The 11,437-nt window shown below is 35.1% G+C and overlaps 2 protein-coding genes across 3 annotated transcripts; one reads left to right on the forward strand and one right to left on the reverse strand.

Moving 5' to 3' along the window:
* Positions 1-111: 111 nt before the first annotated feature.
* Positions 112-6,626, forward strand: LOC144851543 (DDB1- and CUL4-associated factor 5-like). Of its 2 annotated transcripts, none has more exons than XM_078709060.1 (9): positions 112-409; positions 809-1,028; positions 1,982-2,121; positions 2,414-2,543; positions 2,686-2,893; positions 3,437-3,503; positions 3,826-3,944; positions 4,183-5,428; positions 5,802-6,626. In XM_078709060.1, the coding sequence occupies exons 1-8, from the start codon at positions 196-198 to the stop codon at positions 5,320-5,322; spliced, it is 2,238 nt and encodes a 745-aa protein (XP_078565186.1). In that variant the 5' UTR covers positions 112-195; the 3' UTR covers positions 5,323-5,428; positions 5,802-6,626. The 2 variants fall into 2 exon arrangements, with proteins under 2 accessions (XP_078565186.1, XP_078565187.1); XM_078709061.1 differs by having other exon boundaries at positions 3,829-3,944.
* Positions 6,621-11,211, reverse strand: LOC144851556 (calcineurin B homologous protein 1-like). Its single transcript, XM_078709080.1, has 5 exons — positions 11,055-11,211; positions 9,469-9,541; positions 8,987-9,180; positions 8,313-8,497; positions 6,621-7,988 (listed from the first exon to the last, which is right to left on the reverse strand). Exons 1-5 carry the CDS (start codon positions 11,119-11,121, stop codon positions 7,935-7,937), a joined length of 573 nt encoding a protein of 190 aa, XP_078565206.1. The 5' UTR covers positions 11,122-11,211; the 3' UTR covers positions 6,621-7,934.
* Between the last annotated feature and the right edge of the window lie 226 nt (positions 11,212-11,437).

Below are 11,437 nucleotides of genomic sequence, written 5' to 3' on the forward strand. Positions count from 1 at the left end.
CAAATCACAAAAATGTACACTATTATACGACTGCAGCGCGCCATAGATTATAATGCAAAAACATGAAACCTACCAAACGCATGAGGGCGCATGATTGTTATTGTTATTGTTGAGTTGGTGGTGGTGTGAGAGTTTTTCTAGAGAAGAAACCTTAGTAAAATTGCGTCAAAATAACTTTAAGGTTCATATTTTAAGATGGCTCAAAGGCAATGGGCACATGGAAAACCCATGTCTTATTTTAAATATTATAAACATCGACAAATAACAGATAATTCACAATTTACCAACCGTTTTCTAAGCCGACGATTTGCAGACAGTGAAGGCCTGTACAGAAAAAACCTGACGGGCCATTTCGGCTGCATCAACGCAATAGAATTTAGCAACAATGGGGGGAATTTTCTTGCATCCGGTAAGACTAGAAAGAGCCCATGGGCCTAGTACTAGTAGTTATTTCTATCTTTATTTGCTTGATATTATAAGTATAATTGATGTGTAATAACCGTACTATACTATATTTGTATCTATTTTGTTATTTTTATTATCTTTTAATTTATAATATAAAAATAAACATGTTTTTGGTTTTTATCTGTTTTAATATATTATTAATTATTAAAAGGTATTGATTATTTGTCTATTTTCAATTTCATTAAGTTTATTATTTTATGCACACAATTAACTAAAATTGATCCCTGGATAAAAATAGAATCGCCTTTTATTTTTATTTAATCACACAATACAGTATAATTATTATTTCATATTTTTGACTGTGATATGAATTGATTTATGAATCGGTTTTTATGTTTCATAGGTGGAGATGATAGACGTATTGTACTCTGGAACATGCAGGATGCCCTGTCCAGCAGCGATCCATCTACTAATTCAAAGAACAAAAACGTTACAAAACAAAAATATGTCACGCTAAGGGGAGAGCATCATTCCAACATATTTTCACTGGCTTTTGACAATCAAAATAAACATATTTTCTCTGGTGGTAATGATGCGCAGGTCCTTGTTCATGACATAAAAACGTAAGCAGATATTAGGGACAGATCCTGGGGAGTGCTAGGGGTGGGAAACGCTAGGGGACGGTAGTCACTAGGGAATGGGGAGCACTAGAGGGGTAGGGAATGGTAGGGGTGAGAAGTGCTAGGGGGTAGGGAATTCTAGGGATGGGGAGTGCTAGGTGGTGGGGAGCTCAAGTGGATCAGCACTAAGGGGTGGGGTGGGGTGCGCTAGGGGATGGTAAGTGTTAGAGGGTAAGGAGCGATAAGGGTCAAATGCTCTTCCCCTTTTAACAGCTAAAATGAAATTACCTGTAATTATTAAATTGGTTAATGACTACTACTGGTATTAATGAATCTACATTTTCAAAGACTATTAATATTATATGTTAGTGCTCCCCTGTTTAATATATCCTGGATCCGCCCCTGGGTATTGATTATTAAGTAATCATAATGACTCGGCTCTAAGCACACTAAAGTTAACCTGACTACCAAAATATGTAGTACAAAGTATCATGAACATCGTAGCAGCATTGGAATGCAGACAGTGATTTGATTTCGCTTGAGCAAAAATGGGTGAGGTCATCTAACCATATGATTACCTTTGTATACTTCTTTTACTCTGCATGGAGTTGATTCAAAATTGTGTAGCCTGGGTCAAACGCAGGACGCAGAATTGCGAAATTTTAGGCCAATGTAAACAATCAAAATTTATCCTTTTTAGCCATTCAGAAAGGCAGCGCTTAGATTCGGCCTGGACTTATAGACAGCACACACTACATGTTGGTTTTTGAACGCCCAGCATTCACCAGCCTCGAATTGTGCAAAGTCTGTACAAAAAAGCTGAACATTTGACAGTACCATTAAATATTACCATTTATAGAACTAATATTGAATGGCACATGATATCAAATTAACCAATCAGATAATAAGAATATACTGTACTGTAACTAATTAACGATTATATTTTGCTTTTTCAGTGGAGAAACCATAGATGTTTTTCTTCATGAAGATGCTGTCTTTGGCGTTGTTGTTGATCCAAGTAATGATAACGTATTTGCCAGCGCCGGTGATGACGGTAGAGTGCTATTGTGGGACATTCGGGAACCGAGTCACCATGGTAACTAACTCAATTCTAACTAGCTAACTAGTTTCACAGTCTATTTCGTGCCTAGCTTACCTGGATAAACTGACAAGAGCCCTTTCTCCTTAATGAGTGAGATATAACGCAAAAAGTAGACATTTTCAATGAACACCCCTCTTCACAAATAGTATAGTCCATGAAGTACTTTTTCTTGGTTACTAGAGATTCATTGAACATTGATGTCAATAAAATAACTATAAATATAGCTCCAAATTGTTAGATGTGTGTACTGTAATCACCATTTCTAACTGTTTATTTCTTCTTCTAGAGCCGTTTGTTTTGGCCAATTATGCAACTTCATTTCATGGTGTGGTCTACCATCCAATAGAATCCAGGTTTTTAGCAACTGCTAATTGCAAAGAAGGACTAGCATTATGGGATGTTCGCAAACCAAGAAGGTAAGTGTACTATTTTGACTTTTTTTTTTGGGTCAAAGGTCAAGTTTGTTTATAATTTTGAGCACACTGTTTGATAAAGTTTATTGAGAGAATACTACCATAACTGTAATTAACAAAATATAATGATTCTTTCATCTTTTAGTTGCCTGCTAAGGTACGGAGGAATACCCCAAAGTGCCATGAGTGTTTGCTTTGACCAGCTTGGCCGACGAATCTTTGGCCTAAGAAGACGACTACCACCTGTCCTTTACGATATACATAGCCCTGTCCCGACATATCAATTTGACCACTCAGGTTACTACAATTCATGTACAATGAAGACTGGCTGTTTTGCTGGGGATAAACACCAGGTAAGATGAGAGAAGGGGAAGGGTGATAGAGGGGGAGGGGAGGGGAGGGGAGTTATAGGGGAGGGGAGTTAGAGAGGGAGGGAAGTTAGAGGGGGAGGGGAGTTAGAGGGAATGGGGAGTTAGAGGGAATGGGGAGTTAGAGGGAGAGGGGAGTTAGAGGAAAGGGTATTAAAGGGGAGGGGATGAATAGATTCTCTCTACTCTAGACAAACATGTTTGTTTTTCAATCTTACCACCAAACACGTATGTTCACATCTACCATAACAGTGCTATTCCCAAAGTTCCATTTTCTTTCCAATTTTAATTATGTTTTTGCTCAGACAATTACCTTTTTCAAATGTTTCCTTCATCTTTCATTCTGGTACTATCATCGTAGTTTAACATTTGAATATATGTGGGTCCCGTATTGCCACTGTATATCCTATATGACATTCAGTAAATGTTAATAGACCAATTCAACACTACTTTAGGTCATATTTTAACACACATGCACATTTTGTTTGCACGGGTCAGATAAATCTAGTTCTGATTTTTGTTTTGCAGTATGTTGTATCAGGCTCAGATGACTTCAACCTTTATATTTGGAAAGTACCAGAAGGCCCTATTGAAGGTATTTGTGGTATTTGCAATAACCGGCAACATAGAAACAAATTCTTTCATGTAAATTCATTGTGCGTATGCCAGGGAAGTTGAGACATCACTCGCTCTATTCCTTGATACAGTTGTGGTGGTTTCTAGGTCCAGTTTCAGTCGTCTCAAATCGCAAAGCTCACTAACATTTCCCCATGCATGCTCTGTGATTCCAAAAATCATCACATGAAAGGGTCAAAGTAGAGGTCACAGTAGAGGTCATAGTACCATTGTGACATTTGAGGGCCTCAGGAGAACACTGTCGAAATCATTTAAAGCTTTCTCTAAATTTTTTTTCACAGCAGGAGGGATTGGTGAAGCACACATGGTACTACAAGGTCATAGGTCAATCGTAAATCAAGTTTGCTTCAATAGATACAATCACATGATAGCTAGTTCAGGAGTTGAGAAAGTTATAAAGGTGAGTCTATTTATAGTTTTTTTATAATAGGGGCTTAGTTTACAATTTTTGCACCCCACCCAACCCCCAGACAGCAACCAGCCTACGCCACTGCAAGAAAGCAATGGCATTATGTATGACCCTCAATAAATAGACAATCAACAAATGGCAGCCTATAGTGTATGGATACATGTTTTGGTACATTTTATATTTTAAAATATAAAAAAAAAATGATATTCTTGCTGTATTCAAATTTTAGATATGGAGCCCATTTGCTTTGCCTGAAAGTCGTGGTAGCTTAAAAGGCGACCAAGATTTGTGGGAAGTGGATCGACCAATGTACAATCGCGGCGAATACCTAAACCTAATGATGAGCAGCAGCTCTGCGTTATCGTACGACTTCAGTAACCAGTCAATGGAAGAGGACCCGCGAATGATTGCATTCTTTGATTCCTTAGTCCAGCGAGAAGTGGATGGTGGCTTTAGCGACGCATCTGACAGCGATATAAATTCAGACCATTTGGTGTCAGTGGACACCGAGTTGCTCGATCATCTTGTGAATCAATCGGACTCTGACACGACGGACACAACAATCATTCTACAGCTTGATAGTTATCAGGCGCCCTCTGTTGGATATAATCCTGATTATACTTCTGATGAAACCGCCAGCAATAACGACTCTTTAAAACCATCTGGTTCCATAAATAAAAGAGCTGCCGAAGAGTCTTCCAGTAGCAGTGAAATGACTGACACGGACGAAGAAGGAAGGTTGCTTTACGAACGCTACTGCGCGAAACAGCGTGAACTTGCACGTAAAAATAAAAAAATGAAATTGACCAATGAGCAATCGGATAACAAAATAGTTAGTCTTCGTCAAAGGCTAGCCTGTAAGAAGGCACTTAAGAGTAAGATGCATAAAAAATCGTCAAAGACTTCGTCCGTAAAAATAGTAATCGGTAGTTCTGATAATGCTTCAAGCGATGAAGAAGATGAATTGCGCAAGTCGCATTTATTACCGCCACAAAACACACTAACTTCACATCAGAGTTTCATACGATCTTTACGGAAAAGAATCACTGGTTTAAGTAACGAGAATTCATCGAATAGTCAAAATGCAGAATGTATTGAATCAAAAACAAACACTGAATTCAAATTAGTTGACTTGTTGGCAGATGATAACGAAAAGAATAAAAGTACTACAAAAAAGATGCCCTCACAGTCTGATAACGATCAACCATCTTGCAGCTGGACTGCAACTCAATCTGAAAATCAATCAAATATTCACTCTCAAGTAGATAATGAAAAACAAAACACTGATAATGAATCTGAAGATAGATTAGAATTTAAGCCTAAGAAAAAGAAATCTAAAAGGCAATATCGCTCGAGTAAAGACGATTAAGAAAAAGATTATTATTTATAAATATTATTTACTTTTGAATGCATCTGGCATTACTATTTATTTAATTTTTATTTATTATAATTATTCCTTCACACATGTTAATACAGTCCCTGCTTTGGGACACCCCTGTTCAGGGGAAACTTTCCCGTGAAACAAATCAGATAATGTTTTAAAACTAGGGAACATCCCTAATAGGAAGACACTTTATTGGGTCCGAAAGGTGTCCCCTTAATAGGGGTTCTACTATAATCATATAATATTTATTTACAGTTAAAGCCTTATTAAGGGAACACCTTTGGTACCTGAAAAAGTGTCTTGTCCCCTTAATAGGGGTTGGCCGTAGTGAACATATATATTTCCCTTCATTATTTTCATGTGAAAGTGTCCCTTTAATAGAGGTGTCTCTGAATTGAGGTGTCCCAGGGAGGGTTTCTACTGTAATCTCTGCTTGTGCCAGAAAAAATGGTCGCTATTAAAAGAATTTGGAAAGAGAACAGAATGCGCGTTAATTTACTACTTCAACCATTGAAATGTGTGGGTAAATAAATCTGTTATAGGACCTTGAGATGCATGTACTATATGCATGATTGCTATTCAGTTTATAAGCACAATGTACGTACTAGGACAAAGCAAAGCCGCTGTATATTATTCAGCCTAAAAAAGTTACTCTGCGAGTTGAATATATTGTGTTTGAGAATACTGTTTGATATTGGGTCGAGATTTAAACTTGGTTTACACTTGGATGCAACAACATTGGTGCAATGAGGTTTATCGTAAATAGCATGTTCTAGGCATGATGGGAAGGGTTTGGGAGTCCCATCATACATTGTGCAATGATGTTCCTTGCGAAATCAAGCTATTTGCGATAAACCTTATGCAAGTGAGTTGACAAATCACAAGCGACCGTTCCATTGTATTATTTATGGTGGGCTTACGACTAAGTGTGAACAAAGCCTTAGTACTTAAAGCATTTTAAAGCTAGATTTACACTGAGCCTAGATACCAGATGAAAAATGTGTGTAATTTTTAATAGCACCATTCACACTTGTTCCGTACAAAACGTATGTATGTGATTGGATAATGAAACATAGCCTGGAGTTTCCAACAGCTACCGGACCAAATGTTGGCCCAGTGCGAATGTAGCTTCAAGTTACATTTGCACCGTGTTATACAGTATCCATTTTCACCTGGTGTGAACATAGTCTTAAAAATAAAAGTGTTCTGATAACAGCTGAACCTTACAATGCATACAGTAACTCTGTATTGTATTTGTGTACAAAATAACAATTTAAAATAAATGTGTACAAGTAAAATATTTATTCATAAACTTATTTGTGTACAGTAGTAAAATAATAAAGATAAACTAACATACCATATCTTTTTTTTTTTATCAACGACAGACTACAGATAAGTTAGATTATTATTTAAAAAATAGTACAGTATACTCTAAAACTATAATTTCAAACATTGGCATTTAGTTAAGTTACAAATTTACAGTCACGGTCAACCATGCATGCAATTTATTATTTTCTATTGTCACCAATGTTTCTAATTAAAAAAAGTATTTATTTCTTTGATAAAGAAGTCAATTAACTTGCATTCAAAATGGAATGATATGAGTTGATCTACCGTAACATATGGACAAAAAAATGGGCATGAAACTCATTTCCCTTTCATTGGTAAGTAAAAAAATACCCTGAATTAGTGAAACAAATATGAACTTTCACCCACAAACTATGCAAGCTTTCGAGTGCAAAAGTCATTCTATGCATGCTCAGATAATGAGTGTGTGCAGAATGACTAAGACTCAATGGCTATGTAGTCATGTGATGAACTAGTTTCATCGACCAATTGTTCAGCCCCCACACATTTTATAATCTTTGAAAATTATTAAATTTGTATGTGTAGCACAAAATAAAACAAACTACAGTATCTTTTTAATATTAACTAAATCCCATTTAGCAAAATAAATATAATCTCAAATTATATTAGTTATATAATATATTATCTGTATACATAATTATTCACACAAGTTGTATTTATATAAAAATATTTAAATGTATTTCTATGTAAAAATATTTTTGTCGTCGATGAATCCTCAGTTCACGTATTGCGACAGTCAAATTACCATGTTGCATTGTGGGATTAACCAGTCTAATGAAGTATTAACATAAGCCGCATATACAAGGTAATCTTTTATTTTCATATTTAAAATTCATAAATCTGTGACTAACCAAGTCAATCGAGAAGAATTTTAAACATTTAGTACAGCATAATCAATTTTATCCTATTTGTTTAAAAAATATACATACAATATAATTTACAATAAATTTCTATTGAATACTTCCTAAACATTAACTTCTTCCCACATTCTTGTACATCAGAATTTGCTACACAAATGCCTGAACACTTAACCAAGCAATGTTGTTATAATAGCGTTCTTTAAGCCCTGTCTACACTGTCCAACTAGATGACAAAAAAAGTGTGCCCAAATATGGTAGTGATATGCTTAAATATGGTAGTGATGACATTATCATGTATATATGGGCACATCACATTTGTTTGTAACAAAGTTTGATAGTGTAGACACAGCTTAAACCATTCACTTTCACTTAGTTCAAGAACCTTATACTCATCATCTGTCCGGGATCATTTCTTTCAAGGGCCTGTAACAAAAGAAATTTGTTATTTGATTAAGTAAAATCTAAAAACAAAGTATAGAAATATAAGTACAATATTGTAGCTAATACATATAATAGAATGTGAATCCTTATCTTGTTAACTAAATAGAATAAATATGGTAGTCGTAATTAATCTATAGATCATTTCCTATCACAATTTGTTTGTATTGTTAAGAAGGAAGGCAGATAGAAGATTTGCCAAGCCTGCCTTCTAAAAAAGCCTAAGCCCATGTTCTTTTAACTCTCAAACATGCATATTTGTACTATACTGGAAGAAATTCGCACAGTATTAAATTCAAAATAACAAACCTTTGAAAAGTTTTCAAATGTGATATGTCCCACATTATCCTGGTCCGACTCTTTGATGGTTCGATCGGCAATTAATCCAAGTTGATCGTCCGTGATGTTGTTGCCAACCATCATCTCCAAGACAACAAGCAGTTCATCTTTGCTGATTTTATCATCGCCGTCAAGATCGTACATCTTGAATGCAACTATTAAATGTAAAGATATTATTTCAATATTAAGCATAGAGATAGTATAAGCTGAAGGCTAGAGGGCATTCAACTAGGTAACAGTGAACAACTCTTTAAAATGGTCACTGTATCTTGAAAAAGTATTGGAGTTGAAGAGAGACTCTCTAGTTGCCATATAATGCCTCTATGAATTTTAAGTAAGTGATTTCCATTCCATAGAGGAATCTTACTATAATTCACCAAATCTCTGCGTGTCTGTCCGGCTTTATTCAGAGACTAGGGGTCGCACAATCTACAAACTTGGTGGGTGGGTGCAGCTCGGTATAATAAAGAACGAGTTTGTGAGGTTAAAGGTTAAATCACAAAATTCTCAAATTGCACCGATTGACTGAAACTTGGGTAAAGTAATCCTGATGATAGAGTGCATATTAATCTGATATTGAGGATCATGCAATGTCAAAGGTCAAGGTATAATTTCAAAATTGCTCCGATCGAGTTATAACTTACATTTCAGTTTGTTTTCAACACTATTAACAGCACCTGGTCCATCACTCTTTCTGATTGGTCTAAATATTGCCAACGTTTTCATGAATTTCTTAAAGTCGATATTGCCATCTGGACTGTCAGCAAAGAAGGATTGTATGATGCGGTCACCCAACGGATTCACTGCCAGTTCTGGGATCCTTAGAAGATCTGATCGTCTTGTATTTGGAAGAAATAAAACCATTTATAGTTTGGATACAATTTTTACTGTATTTTATCAATTTTTTAATTGTGTTGTATTTTTTCATATCTAGGGGGTATTTATTTGATTATTACCATATTACACCCAAAAAATAAACGCCTCCCCCAAATAAACGCCACCCCTAAAACACTCCGGATCAATAAACGCCCCAACCCGTTTATTCCAATTTATACGGTAATAATTAAACAAATTTAATGCAATAAAACAGTTTTTAAAAAGCGTTGTATGACAATACAATACATACCCAAGTCTTCCACTACTAGTTTTGTCTAAACTAGTAAACCGACTGTACAAGCGTAGAATCTGTTTGTGAGAAACTGTAATAAAACAATAATACAGTAAATTTAATTGTTTTACTGTACTTTATAATGTGCCACTTAATGAATTGTAGTTACACAGACCTGGCTACCAGGCTAGTTAATCGTAAGTTTTACTAGCCTACTTGCTGGTTCATTGATTCCAAATTGTGGGCACTACTTTCCCAGGTCAATTCGTCCCCATTTAAATGCCCTACACATTTAAATGGCTACGTTGCCTCTGAATTAACTACAAGTTGACTAGCCCAGGGCCGTTTTCACTAGAAATACCAAGTCCTGCCTTTTTTTCATGTTTTTGGAGACAATACAATAAGCTTACTACAGTATACCACAAATGTTACACATCTTTTTCATAATTATCTTTATTTTTAATGTTTTGGGACAATACAGATCTTCACGTTAAAACTTACTAGGCCTATACCGCACACATATATCAGGGAGGTATAACAATATTTATTTTATATTTATTTATATACTTATTTTTTTACCTCCCTGCATATTACACATCATTTTCTAAATTATCTTTATTTTTTATGTTTTGGGGAACAATACATCTTTAAGTTTAAGCTTCTATATCACACATATTACACATCCTTTTCTTATTTATCTTTATTTTTCATGTTTTGGGGAACAATACATCTTTATTAATTAAGCTTCTATATCACACATATTACACATCCTTTTCTTAATTATCTTTATTTTTCATGTTTTGCGGAACAATACATCTTCACGTTAAAACTTACTATACCACACATATTACACATCTTTTTAAAAAATTATCTTTATTTTTCATGTTTTGGGGAACAATACTGTACATCTTTAAGTTAAGCTTCTATATCACACATTACACATATCTGTATATCCTTTTCCTAGTGGTTAGTTTACAATCTCAGTATGACTCGTCACTATTCATTGTTGTTTGTATTGCTTCCTGTAGATAACAATCAAGTTATTCAGAGAGGTAGTTCAATTGAGGAAGTATGAGCTAGATCGCTACTAAGTTGGTTTCTATACCGACAACTGACATTTACAAAACAGAAGCATTATCAATTTAGAAGTAGAACATACTCAGAAATTAATAATAGAAAGAAGAAACACTCACTGAAAGTCAACAAATTCAAAATTTGTTTAGTTTTACCAGTGATATTAATATTTATTAATTAATAATATGAAAATCAAAAAAAAAGTTTAGGGAGATTTTCTTCTGCAGAAGCGGGTAGAAAAAAAATTACAGAATAATTTAGTCATAACAACATCAGCTGGTACTTAATAATGTGGAAGTAAATAATAATATATGCCTAGTCTAGGTCTAGAGGACAAGCCATAAGACCTACTAGAGGCTAGGCCTTACTAGAGATATACGTACGACCTTCTGCTGGCGGCCTACGTTGCCTCCTAACTACTAGCCTACTTAGGCTACTACTTACTTTTCGCAAGGCTAGTCTAGCTAGGCTAGACCTAAGTAAGATTTATTAGGAATTCGTCTTCTAATTAATGAGTGTATGGTACTTACAGCCAGTCTGTTCTTCGATTTCTTGGATTTCTTCATCTCGTAACAGTGTGGAAGCGTTAGACCCCATAATTAGACTTTTTAGACTACTGTTCTCTGTTATTGTTGGGCTTGTTAATTTGTTATGGATGATTTATTCTCAGCTGTCTCGCTCGCTCGGAGTTTTTATTCGTCTACTTCCTTGATTTTTTTTTCCAACAAAATCACTGGAGTGTGACCGTACATTTATATTATATCTTCCGCCCTCTATTTTTGTAAAAGTTGGGGAATTGGAATATTGAGCTCTTTTAAAATTGTTGATAAAATTTATATTTTTTGCAAATTATTTAGGCCTACTTTGGTAAAATAATATACTTTTGGAATATTGTATCCAAGTTTGGAATCAA

This window comes from Antedon bifida, chromosome 9 (assembly GCF_963402885.1).
Source record: "Antedon bifida chromosome 9, ecAntBifi1.1, whole genome shotgun sequence".
Taxonomy (NCBI): Eukaryota; Metazoa; Echinodermata; class Crinoidea; order Comatulida; family Antedonidae; genus Antedon; species Antedon bifida.

What these genes read in the sequence shown, in the direction of transcription:
- LOC144851543 (XM_078709060.1), top strand. Translation starts at nt 196, where the DNA reads ATGGCTCAAAGGCAATGGGCACATGGAAAACCCATGTCTTATTTTAAA. An exon ending in TTGCTGGGGATAAACACCAG is followed by an intron (nt 2,894 to 3,436) that starts GTAAGATGAGAG and finishes TTTGTTTTGCAG; the next exon opens with TATGTTGTATCAGGCTCAGA. An exon ending in ACCAGAAGGCCCTATTGAAG is followed by an intron (nt 3,504 to 3,825) that starts GTATTTGTGGTA and finishes TTTTTTTCACAG; the next exon opens with CAGGAGGGATTGGTGAAGCA.
- LOC144851556 (XM_078709080.1), bottom strand. Translation starts at nt 11,121, where the DNA reads ATGGGGTCTAACGCTTCCACACTGTTACGAGATGAAGAAATCCAAGAA. An exon ending in TGTTGAAAACAAACTGAAAT is followed by an intron (nt 8,498 to 8,986) that starts GTAAGTTATAAC and finishes TACATTTAATAG; the next exon opens with TTGCATTCAAGATGTACGAT. An exon ending in CATTTGAAAACTTTTCAAAG is followed by an intron (nt 7,989 to 8,312) that starts GTTTGTTATTTT and finishes CTTTTGTTACAG; the next exon opens with GCCCTTGAAAGAAATGATCC.